This window comes from Scyliorhinus canicula, chromosome 13 (assembly GCF_902713615.1).
Source record: "Scyliorhinus canicula chromosome 13, sScyCan1.1, whole genome shotgun sequence".
NCBI classification, from domain to species: Eukaryota; Metazoa; Chordata; class Chondrichthyes; order Carcharhiniformes; family Scyliorhinidae; genus Scyliorhinus; species Scyliorhinus canicula.
The window spans coordinates 139,018,708-139,042,646 of record NC_052158.1 but is presented as its reverse complement, the minus strand read 5'-3'; the positions used below and the strand labels follow the sequence as shown (position 1 = coordinate 139,042,646).

At 44.1% G+C, this 23,939-nt stretch overlaps 1 protein-coding gene across 3 annotated transcripts in view; it reads right to left on the bottom strand.

Moving 5' to 3' along the window:
- Positions 1–400: 400 nt before the first annotated feature.
- The window catches only part of trpc1 (transient receptor potential cation channel, subfamily C, member 1), a 123,156-nt gene continuing 99,617 nt past the window's right edge, over positions 401–23,939 (bottom strand). For 2 of the 3 annotated variants that reach the window (XM_038817563.1, XM_038817565.1), the window contains 5 exons: positions 17,443–17,618; positions 16,372–16,431; positions 16,022–16,223; positions 7,888–8,082; positions 401–2,306 (listed from right to left, as the gene is read on the bottom strand). In XM_038817563.1, the coding sequence (XP_038673491.1) occupies positions 2,079–2,306; positions 7,888–8,082; positions 16,022–16,223; positions 16,372–16,431; positions 17,443–17,618 (861 nt within the window). In that variant the 3' untranslated portion in view covers positions 401–2,078. The remainder of the gene's footprint in view (positions 2,307–7,887; positions 8,083–16,021; positions 16,224–16,371; positions 16,432–17,442; positions 17,619–23,939) is intronic. The other variant, XM_038817564.1, reaches the window with a different exon arrangement.

Here is a 23,939-nt window from a genome sequence, read left to right as displayed (position 1 = left end):
TCCTTATGTGGGAATAAAGTTACAGGATTATGGAGAGAAAAAGTTGCAGGGTTATGGGGAATAAAGGAATAGAGTTATGGGGGATGAGTAGGGGAATGGAACTAGATGTTTCAAAGAGCCAATATGATGGGCAGAATCATCTTCCTTTTGTGCCGCATCACTTAATGATTTTAATATTGATGAATGTGAGATAGGTGAAAATACACGAGAAAAGTCTAATTGGAATGATAGTTGAATTTCTATCCCTTGAAAATAAGCAGCCTACAGCAATATGGCATTGACATTCGGCTGAAGAAATACTTTGTCTTCATAAAGTACTTTTTCATTATAATCAAGTTACTTATAAGATATTACTAAATGGCAACCTAAAATGTTAATATATTGTCCATGATTTTACATCTTTTTCATCAATTTAAACACATTGGCATTTCAAATGTCATTCTTTACAGATTCATTGCACATTCTGACTCAAGTGCAACTCCTAATTTCTCGAAGCATAAAAAAATGTTGACGCAAGTATAAAGTGTTGTTACTTAAATCAGTGAAGACAAGAACAATACCCCCAAGGTTTAGATACACTTTTCATTCTTAAGCTGGAAGAAAATATAATTTGCATTACAAATTGTCAACGTCAAAATATACCACAGAGTGCACTATATGAATTTTGCCAATGAAGGCGGTATACCCTTTTGTACAGTTTTACATTACTAAAGTCACAAATCACATCCAATTCTTCCTCGTTTAGCTCAAATATTAACTAACTTATGAAATTTACCGTTCTGGATTGTTGTGTGTCAATATGGCACCATCTGATTCTATCTGGGTGACAGCAGTGCAAAACCTCAATGGAACTGAATACTGGATGAAGGCAGATGTCATGCCAAGCCTGAGAATATGGTGAATTTCATTCCCCCATTGCTACGAGTTTCACATGCCATCAAAGTATCCGTGGAACCAGGAAGAAAGAAGTTCCAAATCTTTACCAGCCACCTTCAAAAACCCGTTTCAAACCAGATGCACCAACACATTCCAGTACAGGCTGTCTTCTGCTACTCTTAGGCACAATCATAGCTAAACTTCCATAGGGTCTCGTAGTAATTAATACTTTGTCATGTCCAGTCTAATATGAATGGCCCATACAATGCCCAATAAATTATTGTTTGCCAACATGTTATGACACTCATCAACTCTGCCCATTATACTAACTTACTGCCATGAGATTAGTACTTGGGTCAACTCTGAAGATTCAAATTTCCAGGATTATTACAGGCCACATATCCTCTAAAACGGTATTGTTTCCCAGGTCTGATACTCCTCGCCCCCAGAGCAAAACAATTATGGGGAAAAAAATATTTCAAACATTGATTAAATGCAAGCGAAGGCAAAAGAACGATTTACTGACACAAGGAGAACACCATACTCAATAGTTAGTGCACACAGATATGCAACTCTGCTGTTTTGACTGTAAACGAGATTATAGGGTTGAAAAATGCATGGTGCCTGATTTCTAATGAAAGCTTTCAAACCTTCATTTGAAAAGTCTTAGTCTGCAATTTTAATTGAAATATTAACGCGTTTCTGTCAGTCGAGCTGATGATGCCTATGTTAAAATAGCTTACATAGCAATTCATGAGAACTTGCCAATGTGTCCTTTACCAATATAATGCAGGTTTTCGTCCCCCATATCTTTGTTCTGCCTTGTGGGTTACTGAGTTCTTTGGGGCATCCAGTCTAACCACTGATGAACCAACAGTAGAGTCAAGAATCCAAAGTTTCTTCGAGGGAAATAAACACCAGAAGCATCCTCCTCAATGACAAAATGGCAGTATCTATTTATCATAAATTATTCACAATCATTTGTGTTACACTAATCCCACGTTAGAAACTGCAGCAGTGTAGTAACCGTCTTATCTTTGCTCCAGAATTTCCAAAAATAGACTGCATCAAACAGAATCTTGACGAGATACGTATTTGACAATAAAGTATAACGACAAAGAAATTCTTTCACTCAGTGTGACACTTCAAACACGATTGTAACACCCACGTCAGCGCAGGTCCCATCAAATCTGGAGTACATCTTAGTTCCGTGAATAGAACATGGCGTATTTTGCTGTCCTGAAACCAAGAATGTCTCGCATTTCATTGCGGAATTTGGAGAGGTCCTGGCGCAGTTCATTCAGATTCTCTTCAGTCGCTTGGTCTGTGCTGTGCATCTTCTGTCTCATAGCAGTCAGGTAACGATGGACCAAGCAACACATCACCTTTTGGTAATTTTGATCCCGCTTATGTTTGAGGGTCTTCCACTCCTTGTTAGACAATAAAAAATTATAAAAGAGTTGTTTATCTTATGGTTCAGACCAACATTTCAAGATTATTATTATTATTTATCCAATAGACAAGCTTCTTTAAGATGCTCATTATTTAAGTAAGCTCTTAGTCACTCATTCCTAATATCTCCCCTGGAATGGTGTCAATTTCTGACTGATTCTGCTTCTGTGAAGCACTTTGGGGCACGTTTCTGTTAAAGGCGCAATATAAATGCAAGTTGTTGTTGTTAGAACATATATTAATTTTAAAGGTGGATAGGGTTAGTTATGCATGGTTCTAGATCTTCCTCATCATGCATTACACCCCAGCTGGTTAAACTCAGTTAATAAATGCCATTCTGTGATGGACTAACACTAAGTACATTAGAGTGACTCTCCCTCAGGGTCTTGGCCTCTTCTCCATGAGTGCTACTGAGAATCTAAATTCAATTTGTTTGGAGTAGGGAAAAACCTTAAAAGATACACGGCCCATCAGTGCTACTAAAAATAGTCATTCAATGAATTAAAATCAACTGCTCAATAGAATTTTCAGTTAAAACATCGGAATAACAAACGTTCCCAATTCTACTTATCACAGTGAATGCAAAATCTACTGGTCCAGCTCTTCCGGTCTCCAGATAGTTGGAGACCAGTCATGGCCCCCAAGATATACCATGGGATCCCCTCGGAACGTCCCAACACAATGGCTCTGTGGGTATTGCCCAGGAAGTTTGAACTTCCAATGGGCAAATCCCCTGCTCCCCAGGACCCTTCAAAAAAGTCACCACCTCCGAGTTAAAGTCGAAGACTTCAGTCAGCTCCAACTTACTTACCTGGATAATTACCCAGGAAATGTCAGACGGATTGAAACCTAATTTGGGAAATGCTACAACTGACCTCTACTTCACTCCCCCCACCCCGACCCCCGACTCCCTAATCCTCCTCCCGACCTGACCTGACCTGCCCACCCAACTCCCCACTGACCTCCTGCTAACTACCCTGACCCTCCGACTCCCACCTGTCCCCCTGACCCGACTGGACCAACATCACCAGCTGACTCTCCCACCTGATTCCCCACCTCTGACTCCCCAAAACCCCGACCTGACTGGACCCAACCTCACCACCCGACTCCTTCCTCTGACCCCCAGTTACTCCCCCGATGCTGCCATTTCTCCCCCAGCTTGAAGCAGTTAGATATAGTACTTGGGGTGAAGGGGATCAAAGGAAATGGGGGGAAAAGCGGGATCAGCCATGATCATAACGAATGGCGGAGCAGGCTCAAAGGGTCAAATGGCCTCCGCCTGCTCCAATTTTCTATACTTCTATGACTGGCAGACAGTGTTCACTGTACCTATTGAGGTACAGTTTCCAACAGCGACAAATGAATGTGGTGCCTTCACTCTGATCCTACTTGGGTGCACAATCCCAGTGTCATCGCCAGGATAACAGCAAATCCCTCCCCCCCCATCTTTGACTTCTTTGTACTTGATTCCAATTTGATTCAGTGATACAATGCTCACACCTGAGCCCAAAAGTTGAACAAACCCACTTTAGAACTTCAGAACATTATCTAAGCTGCTCTTTAGTGTTGCACTGAGGGAGTGGCAAATTGTCTGAGCTGTCACCATCCAAATCAGATATTAAACCGAGGATCGTTCTACCTGTTTAAGGGGATATACAAGTTCCCTGCCATTTTCTGAGTTCCACTGGGGTGATCCCTTAACCAACATCACTGGCAAACTGATTTGTTCATTTATATCACTAATAAAAATTATTATTATTGTACAAATTGCTGCATCCGGTGAGACATTAAGAAGTAACTCAAGGGCTAACATCTGCTTTGAGATTTTAAAAAACAAAGAACAAAGAAAAGTATAGCAGGAACAGGCCCTTCGGCCCTCCGAGCCTGCACCAACATGCTGCCCGTCAACCTAAATCCTTTTGCACTTATGGGATCCATATGCTTCGATTCCCATCCTATTCATTTATTTGTCAAGATGCCCCTTGAACGTCACTATCGGACCTGCTTCCACCAATTCCTCTGGCAGCGAGTTCCACACACACTACCCTTTGTGTAAAAAAAAACTTCCCTCACACATCTCCTCTAAACTTTTCCCCTCACACCTGAACCTATGTCCCCTAGTAATGGACTCTTCCACCCTGGGAAAAAGCTTCTGACTATCCAACTCTGTCCATGATTTGTAGACGTCTATCAAGTCACAGCTCAACCTCTTGTCGTTCCAGTGAGAACAAACAGAGTTTATCAAATCTCTCCTCATAGCTAATGCCCTCCATTCCAGGCAACATCCTGGTAAACCTCTTCCATACCCTCTCCAAAGCCTCTACACCCTTCTGATAGTGTGGCGTCCAGAATTGAACACTGTATTCAAAGTGTGGCTTAACTAAGGTTGTATACAGCTGCAACATGACTTGCCAATTTTTATACTCAATGCCTCGGCCGATGAAGACAACATGCCGTATGCCTTCTCGACTACCTTCTCCACCTGCGTTGCCACTTTCAGTGACCTAGGCACATGTATAGCCAGATCCCTCTCCCTGTCAATACTCTCAAGGGTTCTGCCATTTTCTGTATATTTCCCACCTATATTAACCCTTCCAAAATGCATTGCCATTTTCACATTTGTCCAGATTAAACTCCATCTACCATCTCTCTGCCCAAGTCTCCAACCAATCTATATTCTGCTGCATCCTCTGACAGTCCTCACCACTATTCGCAATTCCACCAACCTTTGTGTCGTCCGCAAACATACTAATCAGACCAGTTAGATTTTCCTCCACATCATTTATATATACTAAAAACAGCAAAGGTCCCAGCACTGATCCCTGCGGAACACTACTAGTCACAGCTCTCCATTCATAAAAGCACCCTTCCACTGCTACCCTCTGTCTTCTACGACTGAGCCAGTTCTGTATCCATCTTGCCCGCTCACCTCTGACCCCGAGTGACTTCACCTTCCGTACCAGTCTACCATGAGGGACCTTGTCAAAGGCCTTACTGAAGTCCGTGTAGACAACATCCACTGCCCTACCTGCATCAATCACCTTTGTCACTTCTTCAAAAAACTCAATCAAGTTAGTGAGACAGGACCTCCCATTCACAAAACCATGCTGCCTCTCACTAATATGTCACTTGCTTCCAAATGGGAGTAAATCCTGTCTTGAAGAATCCTCCCCAATAATTTCCCTACTGGATCACCGGTCTGTAGTTCCCTGGATTATCCTTGCTACCCTTCTTAAATAAAGGAACAACATTCGCTATTCTCCTGTCCTCTGGGACCTCATCTGTAGCCAGTAAGGATACAAAGATTTCTGTCAAGAACCCAGCAATTTCCTCTCTTGCCCCCTCAGTATTCTGGGGTACATCCCATCAGGCCCTGGGAACCTTAATGTTTTTCAAGATGCCAAACGCCTCCTCCTTTTTGATCTCAATGTGACCCAGACTATTTACACACCCTTCACCAGACTCAAAATCCAACAAGTCTTCTTTGGTATACTGATGCAAAGCACTCATTTAGTACCTCGCCCATTTCCTCTGGCTCCACGCATAGATTCCCTCCCCTGTCCTAGAGTGGGCCAACCCTTTCCTTGGCTATCCTCTTGCTCTTTATATATGTATAAAAAGCCTTGGGATTTTCCTTAATCCTGTTTGCCAATGACTTTTCGTGACCCCTTTTAGCTCTTCTGATTCCTTGCTTGAGTTTGTTCCCAGCCTTCTAGCCCTTTCAAATGTTTCCTTTTTCTTTGGACTGTCTACATATTGTTTCAAGAAGCCCTCCTGGATGCTCCTTAAACATTCTGCCCCATCCAAACCCCTAGCATTAAGTGAGTCGGGTCAATATAGGGGAAGTTAAAATCACCCACCACAACAACCCTGTTGCTTTTACACCTTTCCAAAATCTGACTGCATATCTATTCGATCTCCCGCTGGCTGTTGGGAGGACTGTAGTAAACCCTTCCTATTCCTGAGCTCTACCCATATTGCCTCGCACCATGAGCCCTCCGAGGTGTCCTCCCGCAGTACAGCTGTGACATTCTCCTAAACCAGTAGAGTAACCCCCCCCACCCCGTTTACATCCTCCTCCAACCCGCCTGAAACATCTAAATCCTGGAACGTTTAGCTGCCAATCCTGTCCTTCCTTCAACCAAGTTTCTGTAATAGCAACAACATCATAGATCCAAGTACCAACCCAAGCTCTAAGTTCATCTGCCTTACCTGTTATACTTCTCACATTGAAACAAATGCACTTCAGACCACCAGTATCGCTGTGTTCAGCAACATCTCCCTGTCTGCTCTTCCTCGGAGTATCACTGGCCCTATTCTCTAGTTCCCCCTCAGTTATTTCACCTTGTGACCTATTGCCAGCCCCCTGCCATACTAGGTGAAACCCTCCCATGTGACACTAGCAAACCTCGCGGCCAGGATATTTATGACCCTCCATTTAGATGAAACCAGTCCTTCTTGTACAGGTCCCACCTGCCCTCAAAGAGATTCCAATGGTCCAGATATCTGAACTCCTCCCTCCTACACCAGCTGTTTAGCTGTACTATCTTTCTATTTCTCGCCTCACTGGCATGTGGCACAGGGACATTTAGGACACAATAAATGCAAATCATGTCTTACTTGACCATGGCTTTTTATTTAGCTTGCGTTGGGCATGTACACATCAATGAGATAGATATTAGCCTTGAGTGAAGTGAAATCTGCAATTATGTGTTGGCACCATGGCACAGTAGTTAGCACTGCTGCCTCACATTACCAGTGATCCGGATTCAATTCTGGCCTTGGGTGACTGGAGTTTGCATGTTCTGCCGTGTCTGCGTGGGTTTCCTCTGGGTACTCCGGTATCGTCCCACAGTCCAAAGATGTAAAAGGTTAGGTGGCTTGGCCATGCTAAAATGCCCATTCGTCTCCAAAGACGTGCAGGTTTGGTGGAGTTACAGGGATAGGGCAGGGGGGTGGGCCTAGGTAGGGTGTGCTTTCAGGGGGTCGGTACAGACTCGATGGGCCAAATAGCCTCCTTCTGCACTGTAGAAATTCTTTGATTTTTATCCAGCACACAATACAGACACAAACAGAATCTGGCACTGAGACACACACTGCATAAGGTTCAAGGAAACTAATAATTATAATAATAATAATCGCTTAATTGTCACAAGTAGGCTTCAATGAAGTTACTGTGAAAAGCCCCTAGTCACCACATTCTGTTGGGGAAGCGGGAACGGGAATTGAACCCATGCTGCTGGTCTTGTTCTGCATTACAAGCCAGCTGTCTTAGCCCACTGTGCTAAGTTACAGAAACTGACAGCTTACCACAACTGGACGCTGTCTCGGGTGTTGGTAAGTGAATTACAGTTTTTGGTATTATTATTTAAATATAGGACATGATAAGGCTAACATTACAAATGTGTTTCTATTTCTAGATGTTTGCTTTTCATAGAGGTGACGATCACATTATTGCGCAAGTATAAGTACAGATCACATTTTTAAAAGATTCTATAAATATAATTTCCCAGTTGTCGAGCACAGTATGATTCAAGCTCCGAATGAGAGATTTCTTACTTTGAGGCTGTTTTGGCGTTTCACCTTCCCCGTACTGGTGAGAGAGCAGATCCACTTATTGAGACTTGTGAAGAGATAGCAAATAGTTTTTGGGGAGGGGATGATGTTAAACGGTGGGGGTAAAGTACATTTGTCATCAAAATAGCTCAGCCACAGCTTTGCACGGGCAAACTTCCACTCCTTGTCCTCATGGTTCTTGGAAAGTAAAAAAAGAAACAATTCATCAAATGTTTAAAATATTTAGATGTAAAAATATTTTACTTCATTCTGACCATCAAGCCTGCATAAATTCAGAGCCAAAAGGGCGTGGCTCCTGTCGAGCTTCTGACAATGTCACTTTTTTAAAAATACATTTTTTAATTCTCCTCCTTTTTCACATTTTCTCACAAATTTACAACCCAACAATAAACAATAATCAGTAACGAATGCAATGTCAATCCCCATATCAATAACAACGATCCCATCCCTTCACCAACCCCAGACATTAGCCCACATGTTAACATAAACCTGACAATGCTACTTTTGCTGTCAGTCAGATGTATGAACACTTGGCGCGTGATCGAACGGCCACATTGCGGCCGAAAAGCAGTGCACCGCAGCGCAACGTGGCCGACAGAAGCCGGGAGACCCCGCTCGCAGGATTTACCTGGCTCGCAATGTCTCGCGGGATTTAACACAATCTCACGAGACATTGCATTGTGAATCCCACCCGTTGTGGGCGGGATCACTCTTTGACAAATCTGCATATTAGAGCGAGACATCTAGCCTCATTCTAATGTGCATATTCCCAAGGCACCTGAGGCTTTGGGATTGACCCCCTTTGCCTTGGAGACCTCAGGCGAGTGCTACTCATTGCTGGTCTCCACAAATGAGGACCAGGCAGAATGGCACTTGTGATTCTCCCAGGAGACTGGAGGTCCCCTTTAATGCCCTTTGGCATTGCTAATGCCATGTAGGTACCAACCTGGCACTGCAAAAGTGCTCAGGTGGCACTGCCAGGGTACCAGGTTGGCATTGCTAAAGATTGCATGGAATTGGGATTGTGTCGGGGGGCTCCAGAAATTGGGACATCATTTAAAAATGGTGTCCCGATCTCTAGGTACACTGAGGAGTTCCGGCGAGCAGAGCTCCTTAGTGCAGATAACAGAGCTTTGTGTGGCCTTAGCATCGTGTTCCCCGCTGAGGCCCTCAATCTAACCTGAGTGCCGCTCGATAGTATTGTGTTTCTCAGCGCTGCAAGCACCAGGAAGCATGCGGCTGATCGCCCTCACGATGGGACTTTGTTCCCATTTAGTTACATCCCGCCCATGGTCTCAGGTGACCAAGCCACTGATGTTATCCCCTTCTCAATCTCTGTGTGTTGGGCCCAACGAGAAACAGAATATACACCCTTCCCGGGAGATTCCTACCGGGTTCGTGCCTGGTCGGTGTCTCACTGGCCAACCTTATATACACTAGGTAATTGAGACATCCCAACCTAGCAGGGAAGACAAGAATTCCCACCCCGTAGGTCCATGTGGAACATTACAAGTAAAATATCTGTACCCCACTACAATTCACATCAGTAAAGTGATGCATTCAAACACCTAAATATATTTAACATGCAAGCATGTTTTAAATAGTTGGCTGGGTGGCTGTTGATGCATCACTGGGTAATAACCAAACTCTGGCATTTATAGGATCTGAAGGAGACTGAGCAATCCCAGACAGAGTTAATGAAATTCTTAATGGAACAATTTAGCACGGCTCTTGTCAATTCATCTGTGGAATGTGATAGGTCATAGTTGAACGATAATAATGTAGGTTATAGCTTTCAGCCGAGATCCCGGAGGGTTTTGCTTAATTTCCAGAAGAAATTCCACAAAGTTTTCTCCTCTTAGAACTTTCCCACCCCCTCGGGAGAACAATTAGGCTGGGGAGTCAATAACTGCCAACATCCACCAAGCTCCACTGGAGTCAGTTTGACAGATGCTGCTCTTTCTTTCTACACATTTTAAAAAAACTTATGAGTGAGTTCATCCTCCGAACAAACTGGCAATAGATGTCAGTCTTAAATTCATTGACAACTATTTGAATTATTTATAATGTGGAGTTGATTGTGAATATTTTAACCAGAAATGTACATTCTCGTCTGTTGCAGATCGCATTCTTTACCATTAAGGGCATCTAGAATTCAAATGGTTTTGTAGATAACACTTGGTCCACAAGATCTCTTGGATCAGTTTAGATCGCCTGAGGGGCTGTCAGAAAGGAATTTTCAAGAGTGTGTTTCTTTGCTTGTCCTTAGGTTTTTCTGCATCTCCCATGAGATCATTGACTGCAGTGGGGAATGAGTTCATTGGCTGCAGTGGGGGCTTGTACTGCAGGGGTAGTGTGATGTTCAAGTCATAATGAAGTTGGCAACACTCTTGATGCACCAGCTGGCTTTTCCTAGCTTTGAGATTTGTAGGCTCACGTGACTGCATGATGAGTTGTGAACACAGCCCAGTCCATCACGTGAGCCGCCTCCCATCCATTGACTCTGTCTACACCGCTGCTGCCTCGGGAAAGTGGGCAGCATAATCAAAGACCCTCCCACCCGGGTTATTCTCTCTTACGACCTCTTCCATCGGCCAGGAGATACAAAAGTCTGAGAACACGCACTAACAGATTCAAAAACCGTTCTTTCCCGCAGTTACCAGATTCCTGAATGATCCTCTTATGGACTGAACTGATCTCCCTAGGCATCTTCTCTACTGAGTAGTACGACACTCCGTAGGCGTCTCCCGATGTCTGTGTCTATGTATTTACATTGCGTATTTATCATATGTCCTGTTTTTTCTCATGTATGGAATGATCTGCTGGACTGTACGCAGAACAATACTTTTCACTGTGTCAGTGCATGTGACAATAAATCAAAGCAATCAAGTTCATAGATCTGAACTTATGCAACAAAAATTGGAGCATTTTCTGATTGGTCAGAGGTATTCTGTGCTCACTTCATGGGACCACCATCCCACGATGTCTACAGATCCTGCTTTTGCAGATGATCAGTATGTTCAGGACTCCTATTCCTAAGGGAAGCTGGACCAGAAAAATGCTTTTGCAATATAAAGTTGGGAGCATGGCCAATGGTACCGGAAAGCCTGATTGGCCACCCCTTGAAATGCCACTAAATACATTAAGAAGCGCTGTCATACCTACCCAGAAATGGCTGTGAGGAAGTGTCTTCACTCAGTGCAGCTCAGCAGCGACAGATGCAGAGGTGTGATACCTGCTGCACGGACAACAGTAGCCAACATGTGCACAGGGCTGCCACTGCCAATGACAGTGCTAGACTTCTTTAGCCTGAATTCTGCCCCCACTGCCTTGCAGACATGCTCCAGTATTGATCTATGGGGAGTGCTTCTCTGTGGTACCACTCTAGTCACGACTGGCGTGTGCAGTGACACCTCACTTCGGGAGCCATCAAAAGGGAGGTGAGTTGCTTCGTCATTTGCTTGCAGACGCCTACCCAGGCATGGAATTTCCTTTTACTTCATTTTTGACTATCGCTTGTTAGCCCTCTTCAGGATTTGCAAGGGCTGGTGCATATGTTCTGGGCATGTCCGAAGTTGAGAGGATTCTGGCAGACATTATGTCAGAAGTCCTGGCAGGGAGGGTAACCCAGAGTTCAGAACTGGCAATATTTGGGGGTATCGGATGATCCAGGATCCAAGGGGGAGGGAGGGGAGGAGGAGAGGGAGGGAGGGGAGGAGGAGAGGGAGGGAGGCCAATGTCCTGGCCTTCTCTTCCCTGGTGGCCCAGAGACGGATTTTGCTGGGATGGAGGGACTCGGAGCCCCCAAAGTCAGGAGTGTGGGTCAGCGATACGGCAGGGTTTCTCAGTCTGGAAAAAATCAAGTTCGCCTTGAGAGGATTAACTCAGGGGTTCGCCCGGAGATGGCAGCCGTTCATCGATTTCTTCAAAGAAAATTGAGCGCCAGCAGTAAGGTGGTTGGGGGGGGAGGGAGAGAAAGAAAATGGGAAGCATGGTAGTGTTAAATAAGGACAGGGAACTCAGTGTACAGGTAGTTAGGAAATAGGGCACGGGCAGTTGGGGACATTGTTTTTTTGGGAGTTTTTATTTTATATATACACACATGTGTCGGCCCACGTGTTAAACTGTGAAAATTTTAAATGCTTCAATAAAATATTTTCTAAAAAAGAAGGATTTGCAAAGACTGCTAATCAGTTAAAATGTCTTCAGCTTTTCAGAAGAATGTTTTGTCTCATCATTGTGACACTGGGGAATAAGCGGCACACATTTTTTGAAAATGTGATTTAAGGCCTCAAATCGCGAGCAGGATTTTTCAGACACCACCCCCAAGAGTTGGTGGGGAATGCACCCCACCAATCACCACAGCCATTTCTCAAGCCGAGGATCAATTGTCTGGAGACGGGACACCTGCTTCTCAGTCAGGAGAAAGTCTTACCTCTGAGAGCTGCTGGTCAATCTGATTGGCTAGCAGTTCCATGATCTCAGTAGCACCAGTGGCAACGACTGAGACTACAAGCTGTCCCCAGATTCAAAGTCCCAGAGTCCAGGACCAGGTAAGTGCAGGGGTGGTGTCACAGTAGTGAAGGTAAGGGGAGGCCTCGGGGATTAGGGAGAGGGGTGAAGGGCCTTGATGTTGAGGCCGGAGATCAAATCGCCCAAGGGGGGCACCAATGTGGAAAGTAGGGTGACCTGCCAGGCTTTTCCCCTGACCCCGAACCCCTCCTGTCACCCTCAAAATTGAGTCAGGGGCCCTTTCAATTGGGCTAGGACGAGCAGGCCTCCCTAGGCCTCGCCTGCCACAGGTACAAATTGCAAACAGGTTGGTGACTGGTAGGAGGAAGGCCACCGGGACATTTTACATCTGCAACCCCCAATCCCAGTCCTCACCAATCCCCACCTGCAAACCTGCTGGCGGGGGAACCATAAAATAATGCCCCAATATAAAATTACAGCATTTTTACTTTCTTACTGCGTACCATTGTAACATATTTGGGGGTAACGTTAGATAACCCCGCAAAATAGGGGCAGAGATTTACATAGAATTTACAGTGCAGAAGGAGGCCATTCGGCCCATCGAGTCTGCACTGGCTCCTGGAAAGAGCACCCTACCCAAGGTTAACACCTCCGCCCTATCCCCATAACCCAGTAACCCTACCCAACACTAAGGGCAATTTTGGACACTAAGGGCAATTTATCATGGCCAATCCACCTAACCTGCACGTTTTTGGACTGTGGGAGGAAACCGGAGCACCTGGAGGAAACCCACGCACACACGGGGAGGATGTGCAGACTCCGCACAGACAGTGACCCAAGCCGGAATCGAACCTGGGATCCTGGAGCTGTGAAGCGATTGTGCTATCCACAATGCTACCGTGCTGCCCTGCTTTTTAAATCTATGTCCGTTGCTTCCAATATGGGCGGCCTGCAAACTTTGTGCTGTCTACTCATTTAAACAATTGTAGAGTGCAGTTCAACACTTAGTGCATTTGAGTGACTGCACATCTCAGCAGGAGGCCTAAGTCCATTCAAGGCTAACACTACATAACGCCAGTCAGTACCTCTTAAAGATAAAATGCATTCTGACTGCAGCTTGTGCTGCAAGTGGCTGGGGTAGAGTGTTTGATCTACAATTAAGAGCATGATTATAGTACAACTTCAGTGAAAGTGGGTGCTATAAAGTCCTCAGATGCTGCACTGGAGGCACAGGTGCAGGAGGTGATGAAGGGAAGACACATACTGGGGTGGAGTCACGATTGCAGGTTTCCTGATCAGGTGAGGAATGGAGCGCAACCAAAAAACAGGATGGGCGCTATTCTGATGGTCTGCCCCCCTGCCATCGAGCTGCACGATTAATTCCTCTCGGTGGGATTTGGTGCAACTATTATCAATTGTGGCCATGGTGCGGTTGACCCAGTGGTAGGTTAAGGGAGTCAGTGCATAACTATGGTGCTCTCCAAAGTCCATCGGAAGGCACTCCTCCCCACAATGTCAATAATCCTACCGCCAGCCCTCCCCCCTCCCCGCCCTACATCCCCTCCCCCTCAGAGGCCTCCATGAAAGATACCTGCCTGAAAACTGAAGAGTAGTCTGATGTGACCATCAATTCACTAGACACACGATTGGAAGTAAACTGTGGTTTTAATAGTCTTACAACTAAGCCAGCCTGCGACCAGAGGAACTGAGAGCAGGCTTATGGCTGCAGCACTTTATACTTCCGGTTAGTGGGAGGAGCCATGGGCGGAGCCAAGGGTGGAGCCCAGTACAAACTCCTCATCTCCCCCTATGGGCAGAGCCACGCAACGGCTCACATACAGAGCCTACAAGGACACAATACAATGCAATGCAATACAGTATGAATTACAATGCAGTATAATTCACCACACAGTCCAGGCAGGGGAGTGAAAAAACGCCGCATTTTCATACCCTTCCCTAACATCTGCTGCCTCAGACAAAAATGTTTAAAACAGTGTTTCATGTGTTAGAGGTTTCCTCAAAAGCCCAGTGCACTTCAAATGGCTTCAAATCCCTTAATAGCCTTTGAAATGCAAATCTTCCATTCATTTTCACACAATACATTGCATTAGCCAGTGATTGTCAGTTTTATTACTCCAGATACAGCTGCTTGGTGAATTGTTGATTTATTTTTCCCATCATGCTTGAATACATATCAAGCACCCTAGTTTGATGTTAATCACAATATTTATGAACACTTCTGCTCTGATGGGGTGTTCTGAAGGTGTCTCTGGTGAGGGGATATGATGGGGTCACTGATGGAGGTCTCCCATGGGAGTCCTGTGGGTATCAGTGGTGGTGTTGGGGATGTCATGTCACCTTCATGTGTGCATGCTGTGGGAAGGGTTGGTTATTTTCTGCTGCTGAATGCCTGTTTTTAAAAAATAAATTTAGAGTATCCAATTCTTTTTTTCCCAATTAAGGGGCAATTTAGCGTGGCCAATTCACTTACCCTGCATATCTTTGGGTTGTGGGGGTGAGACCCAAACAGACACGGGGAGAATGTGCAAACTCTACACGGACAGTGACCCAGGGTCGGATTGAACCCGGGTCCTCAGCGCCGTGAGGCAGCAGGGCCAACCGCTGCACCACCATGCTGCCCTGCTGAATGCCCGTTAAGCTGTGCGTGGTTAAGAAAGGGCGTTAGTTGAAGCGTTGAACTCCAATTACCATCATGATTTGCCTACCCAGTACACTTCCAGTGTATGCTCCCTATATCTGTGCTCGCATTCTACCCTAAAGGGCATTTGGTGTGGCTCACACCAGAAGTGTGCGTCAGTACTATGGACGCCATGTTGGGAATAAAATGGCAGCCATAATGCTGAAAATATTGCAGTCAAAATTAGCTTTGTGGATTGACATAGCATTGAACTGTGCAATACAGAAGATTAGAAAGCTGCACGAATGAGCACACAATTGAAACTTATTAATTATCAAATATATTAACCAGAGACAGATATACCAACGATCAAGTTCTGAAATTTCACTAGTTTCCGAAGTTTGAACAGAAATGTCCTATGATCAGACCTGAGCTGAAGAAACTGGCATGCATTCAAGTGTACAATGTAAAAGGGACTTCTGTTTTCTGCTACGGGGCTAATGGCAGCTAAATGTTTGTGCTTATATAACACCATTCAATTAAGAAAATGCTAAAAAGGAACCTTGTAAAATGGTTATAATACATAAATGACAGTCATTCTAAGGATTACATTCTTCCGGCCACATTTAGCCCGAGCCAGCAAAAGACTGGAATATTATCGTCAAAACCTGAATGGGTAGAGGCCATAAACAGAAGATAGCCATTAACAAATCTAACAAGTTAGACAAGAGGAACGTCTTTATTCAGAGTTGTGAGAATGTGGACTTGTGACCACATGGAGAGACTAAGGCAAACAGCACAGATCCATGTAAGGGAAAGATAAGTACCAGAGGGAGAAAGGAACAGAAGGATATGCCGATATGGTGAGGGAAAGAAATGTGGGAGGAGGCTTGTGTGGAGCTTGAATATCAGCATAGAGTTGTTGGAGCGAATGACCTGTTGCAAATTCCATGATGAAAATATAACCTTGCATCGATTATTTTTAAATAATCACCAATAACTTACAGCTATCATCTGGAAGCTTTTGTGCAGCATGGCTACCAGTAGCTTAGTCAGGACAATCACGACTACCACGTTATACGTGCCAATGATTAATGCTCCAACAAAAGACTGTAGATTGTCAGTGTAACTGAACCTCGTGACAAACAGTGCCACATGAGCCAGGGAGAAAATGTACCAGAATAGGGCATAGCACGTCCCAATAAACCTGGAGGAACAAGAGACAGTGAATTAACTACTGGCCTGCCAACTCTAAGAATAGGAAACAAAAATTTTAAAAAATCAACCAAAATCTACCCAGATATTGAACACCCTGTTGCAGAATTTCTAATACAGGTAGATTCAAAAGGACTTACATTAGCAGATCAGATGTGGCAGCTCTACCTGAATTGGCACTTGAAGTATATCCCTGGGCACTGACACAGGGGGGATGAGAAGAGGGACAAGGTATGGTCAAATGATGGTTAGAGCACTAAAACCAGCAAAGTACAATACTTTTCTTTCATGGTATACAGTATCTACAGTTGGCAGGGAGGGCTGTGCCACATGAAACTGATTACTAGCATAAAGATAATTCCTTATGCTATGAGCTCCATTCTCTATGGGGAAGTGGTTAGCCTCCAGCAAGTCTTCAGAGTGACACATGGAGACTGGTAACCCAGCGTAGGAGAGACTGCACAGCTAACCATGAAGTTGCAGCTCTCATGGGCCATGTCACCAAACCATCCAGGCTTAAAATTTTATTTAAGTACTATCCCTTCCCGTGTTCTAAAACGATCATGCCATATGTTCAATTAGAGGCAGTGTGACATACGGATAATAACTAGAACATCATCTGATGCCGGAGATTCCGGCATTTATAGTTCACATTTGATTTCTTCCCATTACTCTCTCTTCACCTTCCTCTCTTCTCAAACACCTGCACCTGGCCTCTCCTGCCTGCACACACTCCTCAGTGAGGGTTGGATTGTTTCAGAAACAGTTGACATCACAAGAGATGCAGGAAACAAAAGCCCTGGAAACCTCTGGTTGCGAGGCCACAGAGAATTAAATATGAAAGATACACACAACTAGGGTGCAACATGAGACTGGCACTCAGGCTGTTGTGTACAATTTGATAAAAGGATAAAAGCATTAGAATGAGGCAAAACATTAAAAGGAATATAAATGACAGCCTTTAAACATTGCTGACTGCAATAATTGAAATCTTGCTTGGGTCTAGAATTTCTGCCATGGGACCCATCTTCACAATGAGGAGTTAGAAGCTCAGTTGAGAAGGGGCAACCTCAGGTGCAATTACCAAAATAAAAACTTGTTTGTTATTATTGGTGTTTGAAAAAAAAAAATACTGTTTGGTAACATGCCGTTGCGCAAAATAAATGAAGCGTTAAACTAAACATTTGCCAATAAATCACACGTCAACTTACGAATGGAAGGTGCTATTGCTCTGTTGTTCACAGAAGATTCCCGAACAGTCCTTGCCTTCCACTGTCGAAAACGCCTTATCATAAAGTTGAGTAAGGCCAATGGTGAAAGAGATCAGGACAAGCAGAAACATTCCCAAGAACTTCCCAAAGTCTTGTAGCATCTGTCCCATGGAAATCTGATCAAAAATATTGGTGACAGATTATTAGCCGCTCTGAATAAAGAAAACCTGGGAGTATTCTTGTTAAGAGGATAATGGTTACTGGGCAGTGACTAAAATGCTACAGCCTAATGAAAAGAGTTCAGATCTATCTCAGCTCAGTTGTTCATAGGAACAGGACCAAAGCATGAACCAAGATTTAATGCTCACCGACAGATGGAACATGGAAAAAAATCACACCGGTATGTGTGGCAAGATCTTGGTCTTCTGAGATTGAGCAAAAACACTTATTGACAAAGAAGCCAAGTGAACATGATTTGGAATTGCTCAGTGCCGACACTGGGTGCAAAAAATAGAAATACCCTGACAATTAATCCAAAAATTGACCAAAATAGATAAATGGGAGAAATTTCAGGAAAATAATAATAATCGCTTATTGTCACAAGTAGGCTTCAATGAAGTTACTGTGAAAAGCCCCTAGTCGCCACATTCCAGCACCTGTTAGGGGAGGCTGCTATGGGAATTGAACCCGCGCTGTTGGCCTTGTTCTGCCTTACAAGCCAGCTGTTTAGCCCACTGTGCTAAACCAGCAACTGGTTAGTAATTATCCTCAAAAGTTTTTTCCAGCTTTTAATGTATACGGTCTCTATATTGACACACTAGCTACCAAAGTGTGACACACCCACATTAAAATTGATTATTTTCATTCTAAGAAACTAGCATGATAGGATCAGCAACATTCATGAGTCATAATAATAATAATAACAATAATAATCTTTTATTGTCACACATAGGCATACATTAACACTGCAATGAAGTTACTGTGAAAATCCCCTAGTCGCCACACTCCGGTGCCTGTTCAGGCTCACGGAGGGAGAATTCAGAATGTCCAAATTACCTAACAGAACGTCTTTTGGGACTTGTGGGAGGAAACCGGAGGAAACCCACCCAGAAGCAGGGAGAACGTGTCTTCTCCGAACAGACAGTGACCCAAGCCGGGAATCGAACCTGCGACCCTGGCGCTGTGAAGCAACAGTGCTAACCACTAATTGCATATTATAAACAGTATATGGATCAAAATCTGAAATTCATGGATTTTGGATGTCTTGTGGGAAAAATGATCCTACTCCAATGAGTTACAGAATTGAACTGGTATGGTCTTTGAGGAATGAAGCTCGGCATTAAAAAAATGGATGACCTATTGGATTGATACATTAGAAATACATGATCTCAATTTGTCTGTTAGGAGGACGTGTGTGGGAATGAAAACGTTTTCCATTTCCGAGAACTAATATTCCTTCCGAGGATAGATTGGAGAACTTGGGACTGTTCTCCTTGGAGAGAAGAAGGCTACGGAAAATTTGATAGAGATGTTCAAAATCATGAAGGGGTTGGACACAGTGGATAGGGAAAGGATCAGGAACGAGAGGGCACAGATTTAAAGTGATTTGCAAAAGAAGCAAACGTGATGTGAAAAAAATCCTTTGCACACAACAAATGCTTCGGGTCTGGAATGCACTGCCTGGAGGCAGCTTCAATAGAGGCATTCCAAAAGGGCATTAGAATATTGCTTGAATGGAAACAATGTGCAGGGGAACAGGGAATGGCACTACACCATGACACTCGTTTGGAGAGCAGACATGATGGGCCAAATAGCCTCCTTCTGCACCGTAACAATTCTATGATTCTGAGTATATGGCAAAAAGAGAAAACAGATTAGAAATAAAACTATTCGGCAGTGAAGCCTTTTCATCTTTCTGTCCTTTTTCTAGGAAGCAAAAACTGGTTTACGATCTAAGGTTTTGAAAAACAGATGGTTTTATTATTTGCTTACAGATTTATTTTAGCTCTAGGCTGACAGGGTTGCTATTTGCATCCAGTGTGACCACACAAACACAGCACTGCACTTTATATTTAAAATGCTGCTGAGACGGAGCTTACAAATCATCAAATCAGCCAGGCAGTATAAACACAAATCTGTACATTATTCTAAAGATCCTACACATTTGTGAAAACCAACATAACTCTAAAAACCACGTTGGGGGGTATTGACATTAATCTGACGGAGGCCCAATGTTTCCAAGAATTTTGTTTTACTTTTTATCATGTCTGTAATTACTGTTCCTGAAAATCTGGGGCACAAAAGTAATTCCTGCTGACCTCAGGGATGCGGTCATTGCCACCATCTTCAAGAGAGGAGATAAAGCAGACATTGGGAACTACTGAGGAATCTCCCTCCTCTCCATCAGCAGGAGGATCATCGCCCAAATCCTTGCTTCCTCCAGTCTGTGAAGAAATCTTTCCGGAAAGTCAGTGTGGCTTCTGACCAAATCGTGGAACAGCGAACATTATTTTCATTGCTCAGCAACTTCAAGAGAGATGCCAGAAGCAACATCAACCACTCTACGTGGCCTTCATCGATCTGACCAAGGCTTTTGACTCAGTCAATTGGGAAGACACTGTCAAAGGCCGGCTGTCTAGATAAATTCATCAAAATCCTCCAACCTCAATCTGATGAAATCCAAGAAGAAAACGATACTGACATCGCTGGTGGAACTTCAGTATTCGGATGACACCACCTTCGCCACTCTCAGAAGAGAATCTCCAAGACGTGCTTGACACCTTCGTGGAAGCATACCGAAGGATCAATCACAGCCTCAACTTCAAGAAGACTCAAGTCCTTTAGCAGCCTACCCCAGGGCAAGATCAAGTCTCCCCCTCTATCAAGATCAACAAAGAAACCCTACCAAACGTGGAACATTTCCCATACCTGGGGAACCACCTCTCATCTAAGGCTGACATTGATGTGGAGATCCAACATCCTATCCAATCCGCGAAAGCTCCCTTCGGATGCCTAAGGACAAGACTCTTTGACGACTGCAACATCCGAGCTGACACCAAGATCCTCCTGTACAAGGCAGTCATCCTCCCAACTCTTTTATACGGCTCAGAAGCATTGGCTACGTAAAATCGGCATCTATAAGCCCTGGAAAGGTACCATCTACACTGCCCGAGACGGATTCTCTGCATTAGCTGGAAGGACTGGCGTACTAACATCAACATCCTTAAAGGAGCCAAGAGCTGCAGGATCAAAGCAATGATCATCTGAAACCAAGTTCAGTGGGCCGGCCAGTGCTTAGGATGTCAAGAGTTCCAGCTGCTAAAGCAAATCTTATTTACCCAGCTCAAGGAAGGCTTAAAACAAGAGGACGACAAAGTAAGAGGCTGAAGGCTTCCATCAAGAAATGCAGCATAGACATGAACGCCTGGGAAACTCTTGCTCAGAGGAGACCTACTTGGAGGAACATCCTGATTGAAGGGAAACAATTCTTCAAGTACACCCGATGGCGAGGAGACCCGGAAAAGGGGCCTGAGAAAGGAATACCTGTGATCTAGAGTACAAGGACTAATCCCACCTCCCAGAAACACCTGTCATGTTGATGCCAATCTAGGATCGGGCTCATCAGTCACGCAAGGACCTATAGAACCCATGACCAATAACACCAAGTTTCTTAGGTGGACAATCATACCCGTTAGCAAGTGGTTGGCAAAGAAAAAGAAAGAATTACTTCAAAAAGGTAACAAACTGCCTGTGGTTTCAAGACAGAACCCAACCACATTTTCCATATACTCACCGAAGGTCCTTAAAGACATCAATGTTGTAGAACACCACTAGGAATTTATACCTTTAATTAAATTTTCATAACAATGTCTGGTGGCAGCCCTGCTGATCTGATCTCTGTGAGCCCTGACAAAAAAAAAAGTACCGAATTGGGAGCGGGGACCTTGCCACCAGGTCGCCCGGCTCAACTGGAATAATTTAATTGCTGCATTGCCATGTCTGAGGTGGGTATCCTGCCTCTGAGAGCTGCCAGCGCAGGCCAGCAGCTCTCCAACACTGGCAGCACCACTCGGAGCAGTGGCCATTGATAGTATTGCACTTGGGCCCCCACAGAGGATCGCTGATGGTTCTTCTGGAGACGGTAAGTGGGTGTCCGGGTGTGGGGACGCTAGTGAAGGGAGTGAGGTTGGACGGTCAACAAAAAGGCAGGGGTTTGACAGAAATGGCAGCAGGATGGCTCCCTGCAGGATCCCTCAATCTCCCTTTCAAGAACCCCCCCCCCCCCCCCCCCCCCTCCCCCATGCCACAGATGGTGATTCCACTTAATGGCCTAAATTGGCCTGCAGGTGTGAAGGATATCCTCAAACCTTCCCATCCCGGATTTAATCGGAGGGAGGCTGGAATATGATGGGATCTCCACGCCTCACTGTCTTGCCTGGTCACATCGCCCCTCCAGCTCTGGAGATTAGATTCCTGTAACAATGCCATTTCAAGCTATTATTAAGCATCTAATATCTGCATAAGACCAGGTAGCACAGTAGTGCTTCACGTGTTTGAATAATAACTCTATGCCAAGCAGTGATATTAAGTGAATTCACACCATTCTACCCACAGGAATGTTCAATCCCATGTCATTGCAGACAGGTGTCAAAGGGAGAACAGAACTACTTCGATAATCAGAGTGCCAGCCTTGTGAACCTCTCAGTGGGAAATAAATGAGCAGAGCTCTGGGCTATCTCCCCGACAATAGAAAGTAGCCAGCATACAGAAAGTGAAGGAGCAGAGAATGAGGGGGAATAGGTAATTAAACAAACTGAACACCATAATACTTTCTTCTTTCTGTTAACTTGTACAACATTGTGCTCCATTCTCTGTCCATAAAGGGTGGACAATCGGCCTGTTCCCATGTAGTTGCCAATACCATTCTGTAACAAACCACAGGATGGAGGGGATGCAGAGGAGCTGGCCATGATCTTCCTTCCCTATTTCAGGTGCTGCTCTTTGCTACCATTGACAGTAAAGCTGAGATTAGAAAGAAAATAAGGGTGCAAACCCCACATTACGACTTGAAACGTAACTTATAGCTGACTCCACTCGTTTTCAGAGAGCATTATTGGGAGATACCACCTTTTGAAAAAGTTAAACAGGGATGCTGTTCAATTGTTCATTGGATGTTAAAGATTCTTTGGCATTGTTTGAACAAGTTTGGGGATTTCTTGCAGTGTCCTGGACAACATTCCTCCCTCAAACTAGATCTTCCCAAAATAAATGTTGACTGTTATTCATTACATTATAAGATTTTAAAAGGCTCTTCTCCAAGTGAGATTATCAAATCACAAAGCTGTGTCACACTGCTATATCTAGGTGACAATAACTTATTAGAAATAAGAATCAAAAGCTTCATCAACAGTAGAATTGGTTCAGGTTCAAACATTCAGAAATTTAACACAGCATTTGGGCCTAATTTTTTCAAATCAATCTGCATTTGAGAACATTTGAAATCATCAGTCGGATAGGGTGTGTAAAAAGCAGTGGAGGAGAGAGGCACTGATGTAAATGTGTTTTCTTTCTCAAAAACAACTATCAAAACCCCCTCATTCACTATTAATTACCAATCTTGATGATCTGGTTTGGCTGAACTCAATCCCAGGTGACACTTTAAATTGAGTCAATGGTGAAGCGTGAATCTATGTGGCAATCGTTTTACGGTGCTCTCTTGGCTGTTGGTACACTCTTGACAGTGTTGCAATTTTTTAAAAAGCCCCTTAATCGCAGTCACCATTTAATTAATAATATCGCAAAACGGATGTTTTTACTGTGAAAGAAGTTGCCTGAAATTGTACAAAATACTCAGGTCTGTGAATATTTCTTTGCTCAGTCCAACTGGAACACAACCAGTATTTATCTGGTGCCTGCGTATTTTTAGAATTCTAAAAGCAGCAAGTATTCCGTGGTCTAGTGAGTTTGGTGCTTCAGTTTCATTATAGACTGTACTCCCAGTGATTTTAGTCTTTGTGAGTGATAAATGCACAACATTACTGGAATCTTAATAGACCTATAGGAATCAATATCTTCTTCTCTCTTCTTGCAAAATTAAATTATTAAATATTGAAGTCACTGAAGATGAATAATAATTTACAATGCCGAGAGCACAGTATTTTTATAAATTGAAAAGGGAGATGTGTGATTGCGGCAATATAAGATATCAAATGCCTGACCTGCTGCACAGCGCCACATGGTCTGTCTCCAATTTCACTATTTCTATCAGACTCTTGGCACTTGTAACTTGTCTGCTCTTCACCTGCAGGTTCTCAGTGGATGTGGCACGGTGACAAAGTGGTTAGCACTGCTGTCTCACAGCTCCAGGGTTTCGATTCTAACCTTGGGTGAATGTCTATGTGGAGTTTGCATGTTCATCCCGTGTCTGCGTGGGTTTCTTCTGGGTGCTCAGGTTTCATCCCACAGTCCAAAGATGTGCAGGTTAGGTGGATTGGCTA